Source organism: Pelophylax lessonae (assembly GCF_965119305.1).
Source record: "Pelophylax lessonae genome assembly, chromosome: 10".
NCBI classification, from domain to species: Eukaryota; Metazoa; Chordata; class Amphibia; order Anura; family Ranidae; genus Pelophylax; species Pelophylax lessonae.
Window position 1 is genome coordinate 1489802 of NC_138777.1, and position 25987 is coordinate 1515788.

General features: G+C 46.0%; 1 protein-coding gene and 1 long non-coding RNA gene across 9 annotated transcripts in view; both read left to right on the forward strand.

Annotated features, from left to right (window-relative positions):
- Positions 1-25987, forward strand: part of SOX6 (SRY-box transcription factor 6) — a 548208-nt gene that overhangs the window by 342372 nt on the left and 179849 nt on the right. For all 8 annotated transcript variants that reach the window (XM_082269784.1, XM_082269783.1, XM_082269788.1 and 5 more), the window contains 2 exons: positions 2961-3133; positions 12495-12563. In XM_082269784.1, coding sequence (XP_082125910.1) covers positions 2961-3133; positions 12495-12563 — 242 coding nt within the window. The remainder of the gene's footprint in view (positions 1-2960; positions 3134-12494; positions 12564-25987) is intronic.
- The window catches only part of LOC309565057, a 654865-nt gene that overhangs the window by 229851 nt on the left and 399027 nt on the right, over positions 1-25987 (forward strand). The gene's annotated exons all lie outside the window — the stretch shown is intronic.

The window sequence follows — 25987 nt, forward strand, 5'->3', positions numbered from 1 at the left end:
TTGTTCTTCTCTCGGTGGTCCAGTTTAGCTGATGATGGTTCTATAGAAGTAGATCTGGAAATTGGGGGAAGGGAAGGGAAGGCATGGACGATGAAGCCATTTGGATGTGTCCCCAGTTGTGCCCCCCCATGGCGGGGACATTGGGGGGGGGCAGAGCTTGCACCCCTTTGCATGTTGTGTGCGGCGGAGCACAATGGAGGCGTTTATGAAGGTCTCGGCGGAGCCCCAACAATGGCGGTGTGATGGCGGAGAAAGCCGGGACAGCTTTGTGCTGTTCAGAAGTCATTGAGGACTTCATGATATTTCTCCAGCTGTTGTCACCGCAGACAGAGGAAGAATGGAGATCTTTGTTGTCTCTTATGATCCCTCCGCGCACTCTTTGGACTAGAAAGTGTTTTAACCTCCGTTTGGACTGAAGAGCGGTGGCGGCGGCAGTAAAGCGGCGTCTCCGGACACCACAAAGAATTCTTTTATCCCCCGCCGGACCCCCCGTCCCATTGTCCCCCCCCCCCTCCCCCAGCCACCTCTTGTTTTATTTTATTTTTTCTCTCTCCGGATGACTTTTCTTCGGCCTCATTTTTTTTTTTTTTTGTTTTCTACATTTGAAAGGCGATCGGTTTATCGCTTTATTTATATAAAAAGAAGGAAACACCAATGGCGAGCGCGGCGTGTGAAGTGCAGACATCAGAGGCGGTGTGATGTGTTCTGCGAGGCTCATAGAACCGCAACGCGCCAAAGCTGAACTCCGCACTCAACAAATGTCCTCTAAATGGTGGCTGAGCAGTAATCCAGTGTGAGAATTCCGGGAATAAAGACCGCTCACTGCTGCCCTCTCTCCTTGTACAGGTCTTGTCTCCACCCCCTCCTGTAGTTTTCTGTAGTGGGTGGGGCTTACTGGGCACCTCCCACAGCTCTGCTCTCTCTCGCAGCGCAGGGGGACTGGTCTGGTCTCTACCCCCTATTGTAGTTTTCTGTAGTGGGTGGAGCTTACAGGGCCTCTCCCACAGCTCTGCTCTCTCTCTCCCTGCGCAGGGGGACTGGTCTGGTCTCTGCCCCCTCCTGTAGTTTTCTGTAGTGGGTGGAGCTTACTGGGCCCCTCCCACAGCTCCGCTCTCTCTCTCCCTGTGCAGGGGGACTGGTCTGGTCTCCACCCCCTCCTGTAGTTTTCTGTAGTTGGTGGAGCTTACTGGGCCCCTCCCACAGCTCTTATCTCTCTCTCTTTGTGCAGGGAGATTGGTCTGGTCTCCACCCCTCCTGTAGTTATATGTTGTGGGTGGAGCCTGCTGGGCCCCTCCCACAGCTCTGCTCTTTTTCCTTGTGCAGGGGGACTGGTCTGGACTCCACCCCCTCCTGTAGTTTTCTGTAGTGGGTGGAGCTTACTAGGCCCCTCCCACAGCTCTGCTTTCTCCTTGTGCAAGGGGACTGGTCTTATCTCCACCCCCTCCTGTAGTTTTCTGTAAAAGGTGGAGCCTGCTGCCCCCTCCCCCAGCTCTGTACTCTCTCTTTGCGTAGGGGTACTGGTCTTGTCTCCGCCCCCTCCTGTAGTAGGTGGAGCCTGCTGGCCCCTTCCACCACTCTGTTAACACTCCTTGTGCAGGGGGACTGGTATTGTCTCCGCCCCTTCCTGTAGGTTTCTGTAGTGGGTGGAGCCTGTTTGGCCCCTCCCACAGCTCTGCTCTCTGCACAGGCAATGTACAGCACACTGATGATATCACTACTACTTTTACATGGTAACATCTTGGTTTGCAAAGGCATTGGGTGCACATAAAGCAGATATATTCTTTGTGGCTTTTATAGAATATTGCAGTATATATAAAAGAAGATTTTGGTGCCCGGAGTGTAATATTAATTAATATGAGGTTAAATATTATTGAATTAATAAAATATAAATATAAAATATATTATCACTACAATTAAATGTATTCAATTAAATTATATATTATATATAAAATATTAATATTAAATTCAATATAAATAAAATAATAATTAATATGAAATATATTATGTATTATTACAACTAAATGATTAATTTTAATTATATGTTGCATAATAAACATTAATTAATATTAAATAAAATATTATTAAGTAAATAAAATATTAATTAATATTAAATATATGGTATAATATTTTTACAGTTAAATTAAATTGATTTCAATGATATATTGTATAATAAATATTTGTTGGTATTCAATTAAATCAAATACATATTATTAAATAAATAAATGAAACAATTCATATAATAAAAAATATATATTTAATTAATACAATTAAGTTATTTAAAAAAAAAATCTTATTAATAAAATATTAAGATTTGGCTTTGCTGGATGCATTTTTATTCTTTTGGGGAGTCGCGGAACATTATGTGTCTAACAACAAGGGGGTGTCAAGTGCACGCTGCCTCCCTAATGAAACTTTTATATAAGAAATATCAATCGAGAGATGCATTTTTATTGTTATCTGCAGCCTTGGACCCTCTGTCCAGCTTGGCTGGGTGATACATTCTATTACTGAGCGGATGAGTATATACAGGTCTGTATTAGTGAGTATATACCTGTCTGTATTAGTGAGTATATACAGGTCTGTATTAGTGAGTATATACAGGTCTGTATTAGTGAGTATATACAGGTGTGTATTAGTGACTATATACAGGTCTGTATTAGTGAGTATATACAGGTCTGTATTAGTGAGTATATACCTGTCTGTATTAGTGAGTATATACAGGTCTGTATTTGTGAGTTTATACAGGTCGGCGACAGCTCACAGACCTGTAACTGCTCAGCAGTTCTCCATATCTGTTTTATTCGGCTCAATATACCCACTTAGCACCAAACAGTGGAATCATAGAAGGGGCGGGGCTTCTTTAGGGTGAGTGATGGCATGAAAAGCTGTGGGTGTGGGGGGTGATCTATTGTATATTGTTCTTCACTCTCAGCTGACCTGTCTCCTCCCCTTTTGTGCAGGTACCCCGGAAAGCCTTGCGGAAAAGGAACGCCAGCTCTCCACCATGATCTCCCAGCTGATCAGCCTGCGGGAGCAGCTCCTGGCCGCCCACGACGAGCAGAAAAAACTAGCCGCCTCCCAGATAGAGAAACAGAGACAACAAATGGACCTCGCCCGGCAACAACAGGAACAGGTGAGACCCCGGGGGGAGCCTCCCCCTAAAGGGGGGGGGGGGGTCCACAAAATTCAGAGGAAATCAGTTCATTGGTCGTAGAGTGATGGATTTCCCGACACATTTTAGGGTCAGTCTTCTCTTTCCTCAGGGGCTTCATAGCGGTCTGGCTTCAACTCTGGGATCATCCCTGGCTTAGATCTATTGGTTGTTGGAAGGGGTGGAGCGTAGTGCCTGCAGAACTCTAGTGATCATCCCTGGCTTGGGTCTATTGGTTGTTGGAAGGGGTGGGGTGTAGTGGTTGCAGATCTCTGGTGACCATCCCTGGCTTGGGTCTATTGGTTGTTGGAAGGGGTGGGGTGTAGTGGCTGCAGAACTCTGGTGACCATCCCTAGTTGGATCTATTGGTTGTTGGAAGGGGCAGGGCATAGTGGCGGCAGAACTCTTGTGACCATCCCTGGCTTAGATTCATTGGTTGTTGGAAGGGGCGGGGCGTAGTGGTGGCAGAACTCTGGTGACCATCCCTGGCTTAGATATATTGAGTGTTGGAAGGGGCAGGGCGTAGTGGCGGCAGAACTCTGGTGATCATCCCTGGCTTAGATTCATTGGTTGTTGGAAGGGGCGGGGCGTAGTGGCGGCAGAACTCTGGTAACCATCTCTGGCTTAGATTCATTGGTTGTTGGAAGGGGCGGGGCGTAGTGGCGGCAGAACTCTGGTGATCATCCCTGGCTTAAATTCATTGGTTGTTGGAAGGGGCAGGGCATAGTGGCGGCAGAACTCTTGTGACCATCCCTGGCTTAGATTCATTGGTTGTTGGAAGGGGCGGGGCGTAGTGGCGGCAGAACTCTGGTAACCATCTCTGGCTTAGATTCATTGGTTGTTGGAAGGGGCGGGGCGTAGTGGCGGCAGAACTCTGGTAACCATCTCTGGCTTAGATTCATTGGTTGTTGGAAGGGGCGGGGCGTAGTGGCGGCAGAACTCTGGTAATCATCCCTGGCTTAGGAAAGGCAAAATATAAGCATTTAAACTTCAAATTTTTTTTTCCTTCGATCTTTTTATTTCTCTGAACTTCCCGCTGACAAAAGATTAGGAAACTTTCTGGAACATTCTCTGCACGAGAAATGTTACCCCCCCCCCCCAAGGAGGCATTTGAACGCAGCCCCGCCAGTACCCTCCCCTTTCGAAAACAATGCCAGCGATCGGTGGGGCCCCTGGGCGCTGCGACGGGCAGACCTCAAATTAATCTGCATCTTTTAAGAATCTGACACTATTATCGGAATTATCTTTTAATTTAAAAAGTGTTTTGGTCGGGTTTGCCGCGGCGGCGCACGCTCCGCTGGTTTTAATGAGTTCTGATTTGGGATATTTTTATGGGTTCGGAGTGTTTTGTCCGCCGACACCGGGAGGGTCCCCGGGAAGGAAAAAAAATGCCATGAAGGGAGTTGTAGATTCGGAATGTCGTTCCGGCACCCGGAGACGATTCCGTAATTAACTATTGACACTTGTGAATACGCCGGCACAAATTAATCCTGACACATTTGCAGACGAGTGATATCTTACAGCGAACACTCAGTAATTATATTTCAAAATGAAAATTAAATGACACTTAAAACTCGGTTGTCATGCTCAATGAAGCGGGCGTGCAGCTCAGGCGATTGCCAAATAGAAAGCTGTACATCAGCCCCGTGTGTGACTGCGGCGACATCTATGGCTGGCTGTGGCGGCGCGGACAATATTTTGGTGATGTCCTGTGATCGGTGAGGGTTCAAAAATGACCATTATAAAGGGTTCCCAACATCCCTACACACCCGCTGTGCCCATTATGAGGGGTTCCCACCATCCCTGTGCTGAGTTCCTGGTCTGTACACCCGCTGTGCCCATTATGAGGGGTTCCCAACATCCCTACACACCCGCTGTGCCCATTATGAGGGGTTCCCACCATCCCTGTGCTGAGTTCCCGGGTCTGTACACCCGCTGTGCCCATTATGAGGGGTTCCCACTATCCCTGTGCTGAGTTCCTGGGTCTGTACACCCGCTGTGCCCATTATGAGGGTCTCCCACCATCCCTGTGCTAAGTTCCTGGGTCTGTACACCCGCTGTGCCCATTATGAGGGTCTCCCACCATCCCTGTGCTAAGTTCCTGGGTCTGTACACCCACTGTGCCCATTATGAGGGGCTCCCACCATCCCTGTGCTGAGTTCCCGGGTCTGTACACCCGCTGTGCCCATTATGAGGGATTCCCACCATCCCTGTGCTGAGTTCCCGGGTCTGTACACCCACTGTGCCCATTATGAGGGATTCCCACCATCCGTGTGCTGAGTTCCCGGGTCTGTACACCCGCTGTGCCCATTATGAGGGGTTCCCAACATCCCAGTGCTGAGTTTCCGGGTCTGTACACCCGCTGTGCCCATTATGACGGATTCCCTGTGCTGAGTTCCCAGGTCTGTACACCCGCTGTGCCCATTTTGAGGGGTTCCCACCATCCCTGTGCTGAGTTCCCGGGTTTATTCACCCGCTGTGCACATTATGAGGGGTTCCCCGTGCTGGGTTCCTGGGTCTGTACACCCGCTGTGCCCATTATAAGGGGTTCCCCCAATCTCTGTGTAAAGATCTACTTTGGAATCCCATATGATAGAGTGACAACGCAGAAGCACAATTGAGAGACAGGGACAGAGCGTTGTCACCCTTTAACATCTTTTGTGTGGAGTGACCCTTTATGTGTATAAAGCTGGATTTGGATTGGTCCGCCATTGGGAGGAATAGGGAAGATTTTCCTCCATTGTCTTCCCCTCCGTCCCTCTCTCTCTATAGAGGACTCCGGCAGCTTCCAGTGGAGCCGTGCGTCCAGCCACGGCATTTTTTTGATGCGGCTCATTTCCATCTGCCAATCGCGAATTGTCGCCGGGCGGGATTGAGTGGCGCTGACACTTGTTACAACATCCTGAGGCAATCTGTACATTATTCATTGTGTAATTGGTGTCACAGAAAGCTGCACATCTGTCGTCTGATCCGCCGGCTCGCAGCGCCACCACTGAGATGTGTCTACGGAGCGCGGTGACACTGCCCCTCCCCCCGGGGGTGCCCGACACTCAGGGGTTAATCTCCTCTTTCTTTATTAAAGGGGGACTCCCTCTTCTGCAATGTCCTGGATCGTTTTATGATTAGATTCGGGGTCATTTCTAACGATTCTGCATCCGTATATGAAGTGCCCCAGCCTATGATGCTGCATGTTAGTATCTGACTTCCCATGATGCCTTGCTTCTATAATGGTCAGTAATGCCGGCACTGAGCGGGGCAGGAGAGATGTGGTCATGTGACATACAGACAGATATGCAGTTCATTGAATTGTACGACCAGGGGAAGGACGGAACCCCCAGGAAGGCACGTTTCACGCCCACAGGTGTGCCAGAGTGCGTGTGCATTTCTAGGCGTTTTCAGCGCATTCCCACGCATTGCGTGCAAGGCAGCCCATTCATTTCAACAGGTTGTCCTACGCATGAGAAATGCAGAAAAGAAGTCCCTGATTCTACAAACGTGCGGCACTGAGCGGCATGGTGTGCGTTTCTCTGTGTGTCGGAAATCGCGTGATTTTGTGGGTTCCCAACATGCAACGCTCTGAAACTGGCCTGCGGATATTTCTCCAAAGAGAACGCAAGGAGAACGCAACTCAAACCGGTTCTCACCAGATCTGTGCCGATGATCACATTGGATACTATTAACGGTCCAGTCTTGATACATTGCAAGCCCTGATAAAGGGGGGATTAATGGACCCCTTGAAGTCGAAACACGTTACTCCCTTTACTGTCCCATTAATCCTTACCAGAATAAACTTGTGTCTGGACTATTGAACGGTGGTGTGGCCCTACAATTCTTCCAGCTGGGAATTTTGTGAGGGACCGGAGAACAGAAACAAAGAACAACATGGAAAAACTGTAACATTGTATAGAGAACTGGGACTATATTATATAGAGGATTGTAACATTGTATAGAGAACTGGGACTATATTATAGAGGATTTTAACATTGTATAGAGAATTGGGACTATATTATAGAGGATTGTAACATTGTATAGAGAACTGGGACTATATTATATAGAGGATTGTAATATTGTATAGAGAACTGGGACTATATTTTATAGAGGATTGTAACATTGTATAGAGAATTGGGACTATATTTTATAGAGGATTGTAACATTGTATAGAGAACTGGGACTATATTATATAGAGGATTGTAACATTGTATAGAGAATTGGGACTATATTATATAGAGGATTGTAACATTGTATAGAGAATTGGGACTATATTATATAGAGGATTGTAACATTGTATAGAGAACTGGGACTATATTATATAGAGGATTGTAACATTGTATAGAGAACTGGGACTATATTATATAGAGGATTGTAACATTGTATAGAGAACTGGGACTATATTATATAGAGGATTGTAACATTGTATAGAGAATTGGGACTATATTATATAGAGGATTGTAACATTGTATAGAGAACTGGGACTATATTATATAGAGGATTGTAACATTGTATAGAGAACTGGGACTATATTATAGAGGATTTTAACATTGTATAGAGAATTGGGACTATATTATAGAGGATTGTAACATTGCATAGAGAACTGGGACTATATTATATAGAGGATTGCAACATTGTATAGAGAAGTGGGACTGTATTATATAGAGGATTGTAACATTGTATAGAGAATTGGGAGTCTTGTGAATGATGGAGGATTTGGTCTTGTAGAATTGGGACATGCATTGCGGGGGATGAGGGTCTTGTAGAATAGATCCAGCATTGCGGGGATGAGGATCTTGTAGATTTGGGACATGCATTGCGGGGGATGAGGGTCTTGTAGAATAGATCCAGCATTGCGGGGGATGATGGTCTGGTAGAATAGATCCAGCATTGCGGGGGATGATGGTCTTGTAGAATAGATCCCGCATTGCGTGGGATGAGGATCTTGTAGAATAGATCCAGCATTGGGGGGATGAGGGTCTTGTAGAATAGATCCAGCATTGGGGGGATGAGGGTCTTGTAGAATAGATCCAGCATTGCGGGGAATGAGGGTCTTGTAGAATAGATCCAGCATTGCAGGGGATGAGGGTCTTGTAGAATAGATCCAGTATTGTGGGGATGAGGGTCTGGTAGAATAGATCCAGTATTGCGGGGATGAGGGTCTGGTAGAATAGATCCAGTATTGCGGGGATGAGGGTCTTGTAGAATAGATCCAGTATTGCGGGGATGAGGGTCTGGTAGAATAGATCCAGTATTGCGGGGATGAGGGTCTGGTAGAATAGATCCAGTATTGCGGGGATGAGGGTCTTGTAGAATAGATCCAGTATTGCGGGGATGAGGGTCTGGTAGAATAGATCCAGTATTGCGGGGATGAGGGTCTGGTAGAATAGATCCAGTATCGCGGGGATGAGGGTCTTGTAGAATAGATCCAGTATTGCGGGGATGAGGGTCTGGTAGAATAGATCCAGTATTGCGGGGATGAGGGTCTGGTAGAATAGATCCAGTATTGCAGGGATGAGGGTCTGGTAGAATAGATCCAGTATTGCGGGGATGAGGGTCTTGTAGAATAGATCCAGCATTGGGGGGATGAGGATCTTGTAGAATAGATCCAGCATTGCGGGGGATGAGGGTCTTGTAGAATAGATCCAGCATTGCGGGGATGAGGGTCTTGTAGAATAGATCCAGCATTGGGGGGATAAGGGTCTTGTAGAATAGATCCAGTATTGGGGATGAGGGTCTTGTAGAATAGATCCAGCATTGGGGATGAGGGTCTTGTAGAATAGATCCAGCATTGCGGGGGATGAGAGTCTTGTAGAATAGATTTAGCATTGCGGGGGATGACTTAATGGGTCTCCCTGATTGAGGAGCCCATGTCCGGTGAGCATGGCCCTCAGCAAAAAATAAACATTTCCAAGTATTGTAGGCAGGGCAGCCATCAGAAATTTTGGGTCCCCTTACATGGCTTTAGGCTTGGGCCACACTGGGCCGGACAACCAATATTCCCCAGGACCCGCCCTCTGGCCATCCCACTGTATCCGCCCTCTGGCCATCCCACTGTATCCGCCCTCTGGCCATCCCACTGAATCCGCCCTCTGGCCATCCCACTGAATCCGCCCTCTGGCCATCCCACTGTATCCGCCCTCTGGCCATCCCACTGAATCCGCCCTCTGGCCATCCCACTGAATCCGCCCTCTGGCCATCCCACTGAATCCGCCCTCTGGCCATCCCACTGAATCCGCCCTCTGGCCATCCCACCGAGTCCTTCAATGCACACAATTTTATTTTAACACTCTTACAATGTAATATATAAAAAATAATCCAATCCAGCAAAGATACAGCCCCAAATATTCAGCAAAGAGATGGCCTCAAATATTCAGCAAATAGAAAGCCCAATCCTGGAAAGAGATATCGGCTTACTCTGCAGTCACCCTGCTTTAACAATTGCTAGATATTGCAACAACAGCAACTCAATCTCATTGGTTCGGGCCTGGGTGGCCGGGCCCCTCGTAATCCCCGGGCCCCCTACATGTGTATGGACTGTGCCCCCCTGATGGCAGCCCTGATTGTAGGAAACCCATCAATAGGGTAATAAAAATCTGTCCCGGTTCACATATATGCGATGCGGGAACCCTGCAAATCCACTGTGGGTTCCTGAATTGCATTCAACTCGCAGGCAGTTCACACTGCTATATGCGAATCGCTGGGGGTGTCAATGCAAAGTTTAAGACACCCCCAAATCAGTTCGCATATCACAGTGCGAACTGTGAGTTCAGACATGAATTGGATTGCATAGGTGTGAATCACCATACGATCTGATTCTGGTGCAGACCAAAAAATGGGTCCTGTGCGACTTTGGTCCGAATGCGATGCAAATTCACCCATACAAGTAGAATGGAGTAGAATAGAATAAAATAAAACAGAATAGAATGGAAAATAAAGAAATAGACTAGGAAAGAATAGAATAGAATAAAACAAAACAAAATAGAATATAAAAGAATAGAATGGAATAAAATAAAATAAAACAGAATAGAATGGAAAATAAAGAAATAGACTAGGAAAGAATAGAATAGAATAAAATAAAACAGAATAGATTATAAAAGAATAGAATAGAAATTAATAGAACAGAATAATATTAAAATAGAACAGAACAAAAAATAAAAGAATAGAGAATGAAGACATAGAGTAGAGTTGAGTAGAATAGAAAAAAATAAAACAGAATAGAATGGAAAATAAAGGAATAAAATGTAACAGAATAGAATAGAAAGCAATAGAAAAGACTAGAATAGAATAAAACTGAATAGGATAGAACAGAATAAAACAAAATAATAGAGTAGAAAATAATAAAATAGAATAGAAAATAAAAGAATCTAATAGAATCTAAAAGAAAATTAAAGAATAGAATACAAAAGAATAGGAAATGAAAGAATAGAATAGTAAAGAATAGAAAAAAATAGAATAAAATGAATATTGCCGTCTTCCAAAATTTGAAGGTTGAAATTCGAATTTCGAATCAATTTAAAAATAACGAATATACGTTAAACAAAATAAAAATATGTTACAAAATATAAACAATTTCCAAAAGCGAATCATTCTAACATAACGAATATGATGAATTAAAACGGTTAACTTAAGGAACAAATCCTAAATGAAACCCATTTTTTAGTCATGCTCATCTCCAGCCAAGGCCTGGGACCACAAAGTGACTTTGGTTGCTTCAGTTCCCCAGAAAATGCGTGTCCATCTGATAGTGGTTGGTTACAAAGGGCTTGACTTTCCTGACTTCCACTAAGCCCCACCCCCCCTTCATCCAATGAGAGACCCTCAATAAGCAATGAAGTCACTGTTATTAAATATTGGAACTGTAGGTAGGTGGGCATTAGCCGTTTGGGTGGTTTGTAGATCCCAAGTCGGAAAGGTCAAACCTTCAGTAGAAAGTTAAGCCGATGTTCTAGAAGAGCTTTTCTGTCCACCAGAAGTAATAGGAGACATCTTGTTGGGCCTCATAAGAAATGTTATGTTTATAATTTAAAATTGGTGACAGATTCACTTCAGGTCCTCAGCCATCCATGTTTAGGTCCATTATGAACTGCCAATAATATGAACCTGCAATCCATATTCTTCCATTGGTTGATGAGTTTGGAGGGAATGAATGATTGGAATGTTTCCCGCGTGTGACGTCACATTTCCATGTTCCGCACCTCTTGTATTTATTTCCTGCATAGAGCGTGTGACGTCACATTTCCATGTTCCGCACCTCTTGTATTTATTTCCCATGTAGAGCGTGTGATGTCACATTTCCATGTTCCGCACCTCTTGTATTTATTTCCCGTGTAGAGCGTGTGATGTCACATTTCCATGTTCCGCACCTCTTGTATTTATTTCCCACGTAGAGCGTGTGACGTCACATTTCCATGTTCCGCACCTCTTGTATTTATTTCCCACGTAGAGCGTGTGACGTCACATTTCCATGTTCCGCACCTCTTGTATTTATTTCCCACGTAGAGCGTGTGACGTCACATTTCCATGTTCCGCACCTCTTGTATTTATTTCCCACGTAGAGCGTGTGATGTCACATGTCCATGTTCCGCACCCCTTGTATTTATTTCCCGTGTAGAGCGTGTGATGTCACATTTCCATGTTCCGCACCTCTTGTATTTATTTCCCACGTAGAGCGTGTGACGTCACATTTCCATGTTCCGCACCCCTTGTATTTATTTCCCACGTAGAGCGTGTGACGTCACATTTCCATGTTCCGCACCCCTTGTATTTATTTCCCACGTAGAGCGTGTGACGTCACATTTCCATGTTCCGCACCCCTTGTATTTATTTCCCACGTAGAGCGTGTGATGTCACATTTCCATGTTCCGCACCTCATGTATGTATTTCCCACGTAGAGCGTGTGACGTCACATTTCCATGTTCCGCACCCCTTGTATTTATTTCCCACGTAGAGCGTGTGACGTCACATTTCCATGTTCCGCACCTCTTGTATTTATTTCCCACGTAGAGCGTGTGATGTCACATGTCCATGTTCCGCACCCCTTGTATTTATTTCCCACGTAGAGCGTGTGATGTCACATTTCCATGTTCCGCACCTCTTGTATTTATTTCCCACGTAGAGCGTGTGACGTCACATTTCCATGTTCCGCACCCCTTGTATTTATTTCCCACGTAGAGCGTGTGACGTCACATTTCCATGTTCCGCACCCCTTGTATTTATTTCCCACGTAGAGCGTGTGACGTCACATTTCCATGTTCCGCACCCCTTGTATTTATTTCCCACGTAGAGCGTGTGACGTCACATGTCCATGTTCCGCACCTCTTATATTTATTTCCTGCTCTTGTTTTTTGCACAGATTGCACGACAACAGCAGCAGCTTCTGCAACAACAACACAAAATCAACATCTTACAGCAACAGATCCAGGTAAGAATCCCGTGAGATCAGCCCAACGCAGAGGGGGGTGGGGGATGTTTTAAACTGACATTTGCCAGGACTGGAGAAATGATTGGCATCAAAGGCTTCACATCTGGTGGAATTTCACTTTATTCTGATTAAAGGCGTTGTAATTACAGTGGACAGCAAAGGAAGAGCATAACTGATTGGGTAGATATTCAAAAATAACAAATCTAGTCGATGGTCAAAGTTGTTAGAGATCCAGTAAATGTAGACAGCAGGAGTCTATGATATACTACAGATGCTGTATGGATGGTAGAGACTGCTGGAGATGGATGGTAGAGACTGCTGGAGATGGATGGTAGAGACTGCTGGAGATGGTTGAGATTTGATAGGATTCAGACACCAGTGGAGAATACTAGGGATCTGATGGATGGGGAAGAACACTAGGGATCTGATGGATGGGGAAGAACACTAGGGATCTGATGGATGGGGAAGAACACTAGGGATCTGATGGATGGGGAAGAACACTAGGGATCTGATGGATGGTGGAGGGCCAAAGAGACCTGATAGGTGGTGGAGGACACTGAAGATTTGATAGTTTGTGAAGCAAATAGAGATCTGGTAGTTGGAGTACACCAAGGATCTGGTAGACGCCATTGGACACTAATGATGTGAAAGTTGTTGGAGCACACAGAGGTCTGGTAGTTGGTGGAGGACCCTAACGATCTAGTACACAGTGGAGGACACTAGAGATCTAGTATACAGTGGAGGACCCTAGAGATCTAGTACCCAGTGGAGGACACTAGAGATCTAGTACACAGTGGAGGACACTAGAGATCTAGTACACAGTGGAGGACCCTAGAGATCTAGTACCCAGTGGAGGACACTAGAGATCTAGTACACAGTGGAGGACACTAGAGATCTAGTACACAGTGGAGGACACTAGAGATCTGATAGATGGTGGAGCACATATGTGACCTGTTAGTTGGTGGCAGACACTAGAAATCTAGAAGATGATGCAAGATACTAGAGATTTGGTAGATGATGAAGAATCCTAGAGATCTAGTATATGATGGAGATCTGCAAACATCTGATGAATGCCGGAGAACACTAGAGATTTACTAAATAGTAGAGCACTTAAGAGATTTAGTAGTTGGTGGAAGTCACTTAAGATCTGGTAGACAGTGAAGGATACTAGAGATCTGGTAGATGTTGGAGGATACTAGAGATCTGGTAGGTGTTGGAGAACACTAAAGATCTGGTAGATTCCAGAGGACACTAGAGATCTGGTAGATTCTATAGGACACTAGAGATCTGGTAGATGCTGCAGGACACTAGAGATCTGGTACATGCTGCAGGACACTAGATTTCTGATAGATGCTGGAGGACACTAGAGATCTGGTAGATTCCATATGACATTAGAGAGCTGGTAGGTGCTGGAGGACACTAGAGATCTGGTACATGCTGAAGGACAATAGATATCTGATAGATGCTGGAGGACACTAGAGATCTGGTAGATGTTAGAAAACACAAGAGATCTGGTTGACTCTGGAGAAAACTTGATAGATGCTGGAGCAAACTAGAGATCTGGTAGATGTTGGAGAACACTAGAAATCAGGTAGATTCTGGAGGACACTAGAGATCTGGTAGATGCTGGAGGTCACTAAAGATCTGGTAGATGCTGAAGGACACTAGGGATCTGGTAGATGTTGGAGGACACTAGAGATCTGGTAGATGTTGGAGGACACTAGAGATCTGGTAGATGCTGGAGGACACTAGAGATCTGGTAGATGATGGAGGACACTAGAGATCTGGTAGATGTTGGAGGACACTAGAGATCTGGTAGATGCTGGAGGACACTAGAGATCTGATAGATGTTGAAGAACACTAGAGATCTGGTAGATGTTGGAGGACACTAGAGATCTGGTAGATGATGGAGGACACTAGGGATCTGGTAGATGTTGGAGGACAGTAGAGATCCAGTAATTAACAGAGGACAATAGAAAGCTGGTTGATTGAGATAAACACAAGAGATCTGGCTGTTGGTGGAGGACACTAGGGATCTGGCTGTTGGTGGAGGACACTAGAGGTCTGGCTGTTGGTGGAGGACACTAGGGATCTGGTAGATTCTGGAGGACACTAGAGATCTGGCTGTTGGTGGAGGACACTAGAGATCTGGCTGTTGGTGGAGGACACTAGAGATCTGGCTGTTGGTGGAGGACACTAGGGATCTGGCTGTTGGTGGAGGACACTAGAGATCTGGCAGCTAGTGAGGGAAGCCAGAGATCTGGCAGTTGGTTGGATTATTGGGGGAAATATCAGTTTTGTATATGGTTTAATAAGGCACCATAGATCGTAATCCAGCAGAGATTATTGAGGTTCTAGATATCAGATATCAGTTGGTGATCTGGATTTGAGTTTATTTACCAGTGTGAAGAGGAACATCTGACTTTGGTAAATTGAATCGGACTGTGGATTATCATAACCTTACTAAATACATTGGCTGAACTTGTAGATGATTGATGGAGACAGCAATGATCTGGTAGATGATTGGTGGAGATCCTGTAGGCTTGATTTATGCTGTTCAATGTTTTTTTTGGTTTTTTTTAATCCACGGTGGTGCAAAAACTTAAGAATAGAAAAAAAACATTAAGTGTAAAAAAGAGGTGCATGAGAAAAAACACAAAAAAAGGTATTTATGGGTTGCTTTTTTATATCCATACAGAAATGTTTTTTCTTTCATTTCTATTTTAAACTGAATTGTTTGTTTTATAAGATAATCATTTACAATCACTTTAAATGATTAAATAAGTAAATGCTCGATCGTTCCATTGGCCGGGGAAAGATGTCAGAGCTGCGGTCATGTGACGTCTCCGGAGGGAATATGATGTCTCTGGCAGAGCCAGCCAATCATCATCCAGTCAGTGAGCTGAGATTCTCTTCTCCACCATGTGACCCATTCATAGACCAGAGCAATCAGAGATAAAGGAAATGGGTTTGTTTGGACCCATGGCCGTCTTTAACAAGGGGCAGCTGCCCCGGGCCCAGCCATTGTTGTGGGGCCCAAAGCAGCTGCCTCTTGTGCCCACAAATAGTTGATAAGTGAAATTGGGACGGCCCAGGAAAATGTTTGCCCGGGGTCCAACTATTATTAGAGACGGCCCTACTTGGACCCCCCCCCCCCCCCCAGTAAATCTTTGGCGGGTTTATAAAAGAAGAAATGTTTCCTCTGAAGACTCTGCCTCTGCTTTAAGGAAATCTCAGTAATATTCCTGGAGATTGCGCCGTCCTTCCAGCTGACACGCTGACCCCTTCGCTCCGGCGCTGTAACGGTGACATATACCGGACACAATAAATACAGATCGCCAGTTTCTTTACATCCAATCATGAACCCTAACCCTAAGTGTTATAATGGAGAAAAAAAAAAAAAAAAAAGAAATTACTATCTAGCGATAATTCTTCCAGGCGCCATCCAGACAGGATGGGAAGAGTGCGCGGTACTTACCCTCTCTTGTATGGTGGTAATTACTGGGTATTGAATAGAAAGGCATCGCCATAGCAACGGTTTTAACATGACTAATGCGTATGGGGGTCTGTTACATGGATTAGACTAAAAATATTGCAGGGCGCAAACAACCAGCGACTTTACTCCAGCACAGAGACCGAATGGGGAAGGAAAATACAGAGAAGGTCCCGGCCTTCCAGTCCTCAGCGCCGGATTCTTCTCAATATAGGAAGAAACAATGTTACTAAAAGAGGAACCCAACAACGTCCTTTGCAAGCAGTTCTAAGGGCGCCGCTGATTCTGAACTTGCGCAGGGGGGTGATGGGAATTTAGTAGGGTGGAATGGTGGAAGAGTGGAAGAGTGGAAGGGTGGAAGGGTGGAAGATTGGAAGAGTGGAAGGGTGGAAGGGTGGAAGAGTGGAAGGGTGGAAGGGTGGAAGGGTGGAAGAGTGGAAGGGTGGAAGGGTGGAAGGGTGGAAGAGTGGAAGAGTGGAAGGGTGGAAGGGTGGAGGGGTGTTCGGTAATTAGGGACAGCAGGCATTCAGAATAGCTTTAGTGACTGTTAACCACTTGACCTCCGGAAGATTTACCCCCCCCCCCTTCCTGACCAGGCCATTTTTTGTGACACAGCACTGCATTGCTCTGACAATTGCACGGTCATGCGACGCTGTACCCAAATAAAATCTTTCCACAAATTCAGCTTTCTTTTGATGGTATTTGATCACCTGTGTGGTTTTAATTTTTTTTGCGCTATAAAAAAAAAAAAAAAACTACAGTTTTGAAAAAAAAAAAAAAAAAAATTCTTACTTTCTGCTATAAAACCTCCATTAAAAAAAAATATAAAAATGTAATGTCTTCATCCAATGAATCCAATATGTATTCAGCTCCATGTTTTTTGGTAAAAAAAAAAAAAAAAAACAAAAAAAAAACTTATTAAGCGTATATTGATTGGTTTGCACAAACTGGGATTTATAGAATTTTAATTTTTATCATAGTTTTTGCTGGTAATGGCGGCAATCAGCGTTTTTCAGCAGGACTGCGGCATTGCAATGGATAAATCTGACACCAAATGACACTTTTTGAGGACCAGTGACACCAATACAGTGATCGGTACTAAAAGCATGCACTGTCACCACATATGCACACCCCTGATGTTAACCCCTTCCCTGCTGGTGTCAATAATGACACCAGCAGGGAAGGGGTTAACATCATAACATCAGGGGCGATCAAAGGGTTAAATGTGCTCCTAGAGAGTGCTCGCTAACTGTGTGGGGGAGGAGCTCTAAATGGAGGAATACAGAGATCTGTGTTCCTGTTTAGCGGAAACACAGGATCGCTATCTTCCCCTCTCACAGACCGCCATTCTGCCTCTCCTGAGAACGATCGCAGGCGTGCTGGCGAACATCGGGGCCCCGGACCCACTGATTGCCTCTCGCTGTGTCCAATCACAGCGGGAACGGCAGGCGTGCGGGCCCCAGACCCAGTGCACAAAATCACTTACAGGTACATCATTTCATGTAGGAGGGCCACTCTTAAAGTAACGCAGTGCCGTATCGCAAAAAAAAAAAAAAAATGGCCTGGTCATGAAGGGGGGTAAATCTTCTGGGATTGAAGTTGGTAAAGTAGAACTATAGGCAAAAAAATATATATTTTTTATTTTGGATGGAGTAGGGGGGGGGAGGGGGGGGGGTTATAACCTCTGTCAGATTTTACTTCGCCATCTGTGTCACATTGCGGAGATTTCCCTTCACTTCCTGTCCCAGAGCCAAACAGGAAGTGAGAGGAAATCCCTGCAACTTAATGTTCCCCCCCCCCCCCCCAGATCACCAGAACCAGTGTCCCCATTGGAAGATTTCCCCTCTATTAGGTTTCTGAGGACAGCCCAAAATTTGGGATTTTCTTTTACTTTGACTTTCAATGATGATGGTAATCAGGAGAGATAGAGGACGAATCTCCTTACCAGGCGGGGGCATTTTTTTTTTTTTAGCACTGATCACTGTATTGGGGTCACTGGTCCCCAAAAAGTGTCAGATTTGTCCGCCGCAATTTCGCAGTCCAACTAAAAATCGCTGATCGCCATCATTACTAGTAAAATAAATAAATAAATAAATAAAAATTCCATAAAAATATTCCATACTTTGTAGACGCCATAACTTTTGCGCAAACCGATCAATATACGCTTATTGGGAATTTTTTAAATGAAAAATATGTAGCAGAATACAAATTGGAATAAATTTGTTTTTTTTCCATTTTTTTTTGGGAATGTTTTATAGCAGAAAGTAAAAAATATTGTTTTTTTTTTTTTTCAAAATTGTCGTTCTTTTTTTGTTTATATCACAAAAAAATAAAAAAGCGCACAGGTGATCAAATACCACCAAAAAAAAAAAAAAGGGCATCAATTGTATTTGGGTACAGCGTGCAATTGTCAGTTAAAGTAACGCAGTGCCAAATCACAAAAAATGGACTGGTCATTGAGGGGGGTAAATCTCCCGGGGCTGAAGTGGGTAAAGTAGAACTATAGGCAAAACTATTAATTTTAGTTTTGGATGGAGTAAGGGGGGGGTTATAACCCTTGTCAGATTTTTTTTCTCAATTGTGTCCCAGTGCGGGGATTTCCCCTCACTTCCTGTCCCAAAGCCAAACAGGAAGTGAGAGGAAATCCCAGTAAATGAAGGGAATTTCTTGGCCCCCCCCCCCCCCAGGTCCCCATTGGAAGATTTCCCCTCTACTACTTCTTTTACTTTCACTTTCAATAATAACAGAAATCAGGACAAATAGAGAGGGAGGAATCTCCTTACTGGGGACACAGACAGCAATAAAAACTGACAGGGGTTCTAATCCTCCCCCACTCCATCCAACACTGAAAAAGAAAGTTATACCTAAAGTGGAAATAGCCCCCAATGCATTGCATATGTCACCGATCTCCCTGACTCCTCCCACTGCGATCCTGGCTGTTGCACCTGTTGGCACTTGCAGGTTTTTTTATCCACGTGCCCCCCGGGTCTCTTTCTTCTGAACTCTAAAATTCCTCTTCCGTGTTTTCCTCCCTCCTGACAAAGCCGGAGAATGGCTTTCTCGGTGAGTAATCTTTTTTCGTAGATTTATCTATAAGATGGCGACACTGCGTTCCAGAAATCCATAAAATCCATTACTTCTCCCCCCCCGGAAAAAGGCTCTCAGTGCCGGGCACAGAATTAAACAGCTATAGAAAAATCCCTTTTATTTCAAGACTCCGTCCACCCAAAGATGAGGTTCTAGTTTTATGGGGAGCCTTGTGCAACCAATCAGCCGCACGCGTCTCAGGAGCGCTACAACAGCGAGATCTCAGTGCCATCATTCCTGGCTGTGTTCCTGTCCACCCAAAAATGACACCCCAGGGTAGGAGGGCATTTTACCCAATACCCACCTAATGGTCAGAATGCAATTCATAGACAAAAACATTATGGGTGTCGTGTCACTGGCTCCAGAGGTGTCCTGGAATCCTTGCCAGTGGCCTTGGCCCAGGAACTATGAAGTCAACATCGGAGAGGAGGTCAGCTGGCCACAGCTCAAGGAACCCCAAGACACCTCTGGAGGCACCCCAGGGCTCCCCAGAACCCTGATTGAGAATGGCTGATACAGAGTGATACAATGTATCTGCTATAGGAAGTCCGGTGTCTGGAAGAGGTGTAGAATATAGTAGAGTAGAATAGCACTGTATGGTGTAGTGTAGACTGATACAATGTATCTGCGGTAGGAAGTCTGATGCTTGGAGGAGGTATAGAGTAGAGTAGTATAGTATAGTAAATACAGTATATATATCAGAACATAGTATATTGTACTGTATAGTATAGAGTGATAGGAAGTCCAATTTTTGGAGGAATTATAGAGCATATAGTGGAAAAGAATAGTACTGTATGGTACAGAAAAAACCAGGGGTCTCCAAACTTTTTAAAAACCAGACTTGGCAGAGGGGAGGGGGTGATGTGACCATTTATAGTACAAAATGTCTCAGCATCAGTGGGAGTAAACAATCCCCCATCATTGGTATCATTGGGAGGAATAGTGCCCCATCATTGGTGTCAGTGGGAGGAATAGTACCCCATCATTGGTGTCAGTGGGAGGAATAGTGCCCCATCATTGGTGTCAGTGGGAGGAATAGTGCCCCATCATTGGTATCAGTGGGAGGAATAGTGTCCCATCATTGGTGTCAGTGGGAGGAATAGTACCCCATCATTGGTGTCAGTGGGAGGAATAGTGCCCCATCATTGGTGTCAGTGGGAGGAATAGTGTCCCATCATTGGTGTCAGTGGGAGGAATAGTGCCCCATCATTGGTGTCAGTGGGAGGAATAGTGCCCCATCATTGGTGTCAGTGGGAGGAATAGTGCCCCATCATTGGTGTCAGTGGGAGGAATAGTGCCCCATCATTGGTATCAGTGGGAGGAATAGTGCCCCATCATTGGTGTCAGTGGGAGGAATAGTGCCCCATCATTGGTGTCAGTGGGAGGAATAGTGCCCCATCATTGGTGTCAGTGGGAGGAATAGTGCCCCATCATTGGTGTCAGTGGGAGGAATAGTGCCCCATCATTGGTATCAGTGGGAGGAATAGTGCCCCATCATTGGTGTCAGTGGGAGGAATAGTGCCCCATCATTGGTGTCAGTGGGAGGAATAGTGCCCCATCATTGGTATCAGTGGGAGGAATAGTGCCCCATCATTGGTGTCAGTGGGAGGAATAGTGCCCCATCATTGGTATCAGTGGGAGGAATAGTGCCCCATCATTGGTGTCAGTGGGAGGAATAGTGCCCCATCATTGGTATCAGTGGGAGGAATAGTGCCCCATCATTGGTATCAGTGGGAGGAATAGTGCCCCATCATTGGTGTCAGTGGGAGGAATAGTACCCCATCATTGGTGTCAGTGGGAGGAATAGTGCCCCATCATTGGTGTCAGTGGGAGGAATAGTGCCCCATCATTGGTGTCAGTGGGAGGAATAGTGCCCCATCATTGGTATCAGTGGGAGGAATAGTGCCCCATCATTGGTGTCAGTGGGAGGAATAGTGCCCCATCATTGGTATCAGTGGGAGGAATAGTGTCCCATCATTGGTGTCAGTGGGAGGAATAGTGCCCCATCATTGGAGTCAGTGGGAGGAATAGTGCCCCATCATTGGTATCAGTGGGAGGAATAGTGTTCTATTATTGGTGTCAGTGGGAGGAATAGTGTCCCATCATTGGTATCAGTGGGAGGAATAGTCCCCATCATTGGTGTCAGTGGGAGGAATATTGCCCCATCATTGGTCTTAGTGGGAGCAATGGTGCCCCATCATTGGTCTTAGTGGGAGGAATAGTGTCCCATAATTGGTATCAGTGGGAGGAATAGTGCCCCATCATAAGTCTTAGTGGGAGTAATGGTGTTCCATCATTGGTGTCATTGGAAGGAATTATCCCCGTTGTTGACATAATTGGGAGGAATTGCACCCCATCATTGGTGTCAGTGGGAGGAATAGTGCTCCATCATTGGTACGGTATATACCTCCTCCAGAGATGACACTTCCTACCGATAACGGGGTCAACGTGAGCTGGTCAGAGACCATTATCAGCCTTTGGTAGTGGTAGTGGTGGTATCATTGGGTTATCGATGTGTGGAGACATAGGAGGACTCTGGATCTCTTCAAGGCCCCGACTGGGTATTAAGCCACAAGTGTTGCTGACCTCCGGTAACGCGGTCAATGTGAGCTGGTCAGAGACCATTATCAGCCTTTGGTGGTGGTGATGGTGGTGGTTATGGTGGTGGTGGTGATGGTGGTGGTGGTGGTGGGGGTGATGGTAGTGGTGGTGATGGTGGTGGTAGTGGTGGTGTTGGAGGTGGTGGTGATGGTGGGGGTGATGATGGGGGTGATGGTGGTGGTGATGGTGGTGGTGGTGGTGATGGTAGTGGTGATGGTAGTAGTGGTGGTGGTGTTGGAGGTGATGGTGGTGGTGATGGTGGTAGTGATGGTGGTGATGGTGGGGGTGATGGTGGTGGTGATGGTGGTGATGGTGGTGATGATGGTGGTGGTGATGGTGGTGGTGATGGTGGTGGTGATGGTGGTGGTAGTGGTGGTGTTGGAGGTGGTGGTGATGGTGGGGGTGATGGTGGTGATGGTGGGGGTGATGGTGGTGGTAGTGGTGGTGATGGTGATGGTGGTGGTGGTGATGGTGATGGTGGTGATGGTGGGGGTGATGGTGGTGGTGGTAGTGGTGGTGGTGGCGCTGGTGTTATTAGTGCCTACCTATGGTGACAGAGTGGGGTTTTCATCACATTGAGGATTTTTTTACCATTTCACTCATGGATTGTTTCTCAATCTTTATGGACACTCCTTATTTTTAGCGCAATTTATATCTTTCTTATTCTTGTAGGAATTTGTTGCTGCTCACTTTGTTTTATTTATTTGTATCAAAATGAGTGCGATATTTTTCTTCTTTTTAAATACATAGTATAGTATAATACAGTTTAGAACAGTATAGTAGAGTAGAGATGAGCTTATCAGTCTGCTGCTTCTCCTTCCACTGTCCAATCACAGGTTGGGGGAGGGACAAGACCTATAAGTGTTACTGAACTGCAGCAGAGAAAAATCAGGTCAGCCAGGGGTGTACTGTGTGGCAGAGCTGTGTAAATCTCAAGACAGGATGGACACAAATACAATCCCAAATATGGCCCCCTATATGTATTCCTTCCGTGTAATCTGTTTATCTGGATACCCCTCAGTGTGACATTATACTACAAACCCCCTCGGGTGAAGTGGTCTCATTGGACGGTGGGAGACGAAGCCCCAGCAAATATTTCTGGCGTCCTCACACGGGATTTTTTCCGCTTTCCCCCAAAAATAGAACGGCGTTCTAATTTGAGGACGCGCCGTCCTTTCACGTAGACGCCCGAGTATCTATCACGTTTAATCGCAGATAAAAAGTCAATCTCCCGATATTACCAGGGAAAAAAAAAAAATCTTCAAATTGAAATCATCTCGGATGTGAGAGGAAAGCGCTCAGATCTTCGCGAGGTTCAAACGCGGCTTCTCGTGTGATTAAACACTAGAAATTCAAGTAGCAGAGCTGCTGAACAAGGAGCTCTCTGTGCAGGAGAAGATGTCGAGAGATCAGCCGTAATTATACTCCACATTAGCCTTCATGTCCTGCTTGACCTGCTTAATTAATTTTTTGCCGGGATAATAATAGCCGAAATATATTTAAAGATATGCTTTATCATTAAGTGTCTAATTGACCTCCAATTTTAAGAGGCAGACCTTCTCCTTTATTGCCGCTTGGAGTTGGTTTTAGTCGTCAGCAAAAAAAGACAAGCGGCAATCAGACAGCAGTAAATGTATAATCAGCGAGCGTCCATCGCTGTGTGCGCCGCGCGAGAAACAACCGCATGAAACCGACACCAATCCCCCCCACCCCCCCCACCGCGCCGTGCAATCCCCGTCTTCTCTATGGGTGACAGATCCACCGGGAGCAAATATACCGAAAAGTCTTCAAAATGGGAGAACAATGACACACTGACACCTGGGGGTCCCAGAACAATGACACACCGACACTCGGGGGTCCCAGAACAATGACACACTGACACTCGGGGGTCCCAGAACAATGACACACCGACACTTGGGGATCTCAGAACAATGACACACTGACAACGGGGGTCCCAGAACAATGACACACTGACAACGGGGGTCCCAGAACAATGACACACTGACACTTGGGGTTCCCAGAACAATGACACACTGACAACGGGGGTCCCAGAACAATGACACACTGACACTTGGGGTTCCCAGAACAATGACACACTGACACTTGGGGATCTCAGAACAATGACACCCTGACACTTGGGGGTCCCAGAATAATGACACACTGACACTTGGGGATCTCAGAACAATGACACACTGACATTTGGGGGTCCCAGAACAATGACACACTGACACTTGGGGTCCCCCAGAACAATGACACACTGACACTTGGGGGTCCCAGAACAATGACACACTGACACTTGGGGATCTCAGAACAATGACACACTGACATTTGGGGGTCCCAGAACAATGACACACTGACACTTGGGGTCCCAGAACAATGACACACTGACACTTGGGATCCCAGAACAATGACACACTGACACTTGGGGATCCCAGAACAATGACACACTGACACTTGGGGTCCCAGAACAATGACACACTGACACTTGGGGTCCAGAACAATGACACACTGACACCTCGGGGTCCCAGAACAATGACACACTGACACTTGGGGGTCCCAGAACAATGACACCCTGACACTTGGGGGTCCCAGAACAATGACACACTGACACTAGGGGGTCCAGAACAATGACACACTGACACTTAGGGATCCCAGAACAATGACACACTGACACTTGGGGGGTCCAGAACAATGACACACTGACACTTGGGGTCCAGAACAATGACACACTGACACTTGGGGGTCCCAGAACAATGACACACTGACACTTGGGGGTCCCAGAACAATGACACACTGACACTTAGGGGTCCCAGAACAATGACACACTGACACTTGGGGGATCCCAGAACAATGAGACACTGACACATGGGGGATCCAGAACAATGACTCTGATATTTCGGGGGTCCCAGAACAATGACTCTGATATTTTGGGGGTCCCAGAACAATGACACACTGACACTTGGGGGTCCCAGAACAATGACACACTGACACTTGGGGGTCCCAGAACAATGACTCTGATATTTTGGGGGTCCCAGAACAATGACTTTGATATTTCGGGGGTCCCAGAACAATGACTCTGATATTTCGGGGGTCCCAGAACAATGACTCTGATATTTCGGGGGTCCCAGAACAATGACACACTGACACTTGGGGGTCCCAGAACAATGACACACTGACACTTGGGGGTCCCAGAACAATGACACACTGACACTTGGGGGTCCAGAACAATGACACACTGACACTTGGGGGTCCCAGAACAATGACTCTGATATTTCGGGGGTCCCAGAACAATGACTCTGATATTTCGGGGGTCCCAGAACAATGACTCTGATATTTCGGGGGTCCCAGAACAATGACACACTGACACTTGGGGGTCCCAGAACAATGACACACTGACACTTGGGGGTCCCAGAACAATGACTCTGATATTTGGGGGGTCCCAGAACAATGACACACTGACACTTGGGGGTCCCAGAACAATGACTCTGATATTTCGGGCCCCACAACAATGACTCTGATATTTTGGGGCCCCATAATAATGCTGTGAAGTAGAGGAATAAGTTGTACACTATGGATGATTTTCTGCCCTGGCAGTGACTGCCCCGGGGGTGGAATAAGCCCCTGTGTGCCCCTCCCCCCCCTCGCCGCGCTCGGTCTTGGAATGAGATGCGGAGGCTGCCATGAAAGAGCTGTACATAGCTGACTCGCCTCCAGCGTCTGACAGATCTTCAAATATTGTGTAATTGTATCTCTATCAAATAAAGTCGTGTTTTTGGCGGCGTTGGGCTGGTGCGGCGCTCTCTCGCCCCGGGCGCTCTCCACTCATCTCGCTGGAAGTTTCAAATAAAGAGGAAAATGCAAATCTAATTTTTTTCACTTATCTAATCTAATTAGCCGGTTCTTGTTTTCTGTGCGCACAAAATTCCGACAATATGGTTCCTTTTAACTGAAGGAAAACCGACTCCCCAAAGGGCGCGCGGCGTTCGCCGAGGAGAGACGAGTTCAAACCATCCGAAATCCACAAAATATTTGTACACCAGACGGGATAAAATGACATCAGCCGGGGATTGTTGATCGTCGTGTCAGGATCGTTACAGAGGACGGATTGTGACACGGAAAATGGCGCCTGACGCTGCGACTCGTTGAATTACGGGTCTCCGCTCTTTCCAGAACTAAAGGAATCCTCCGCTGACAAACGGATTTCAATTATTGGTTGGTTACTTTTTATACTCTTTGTATCCGT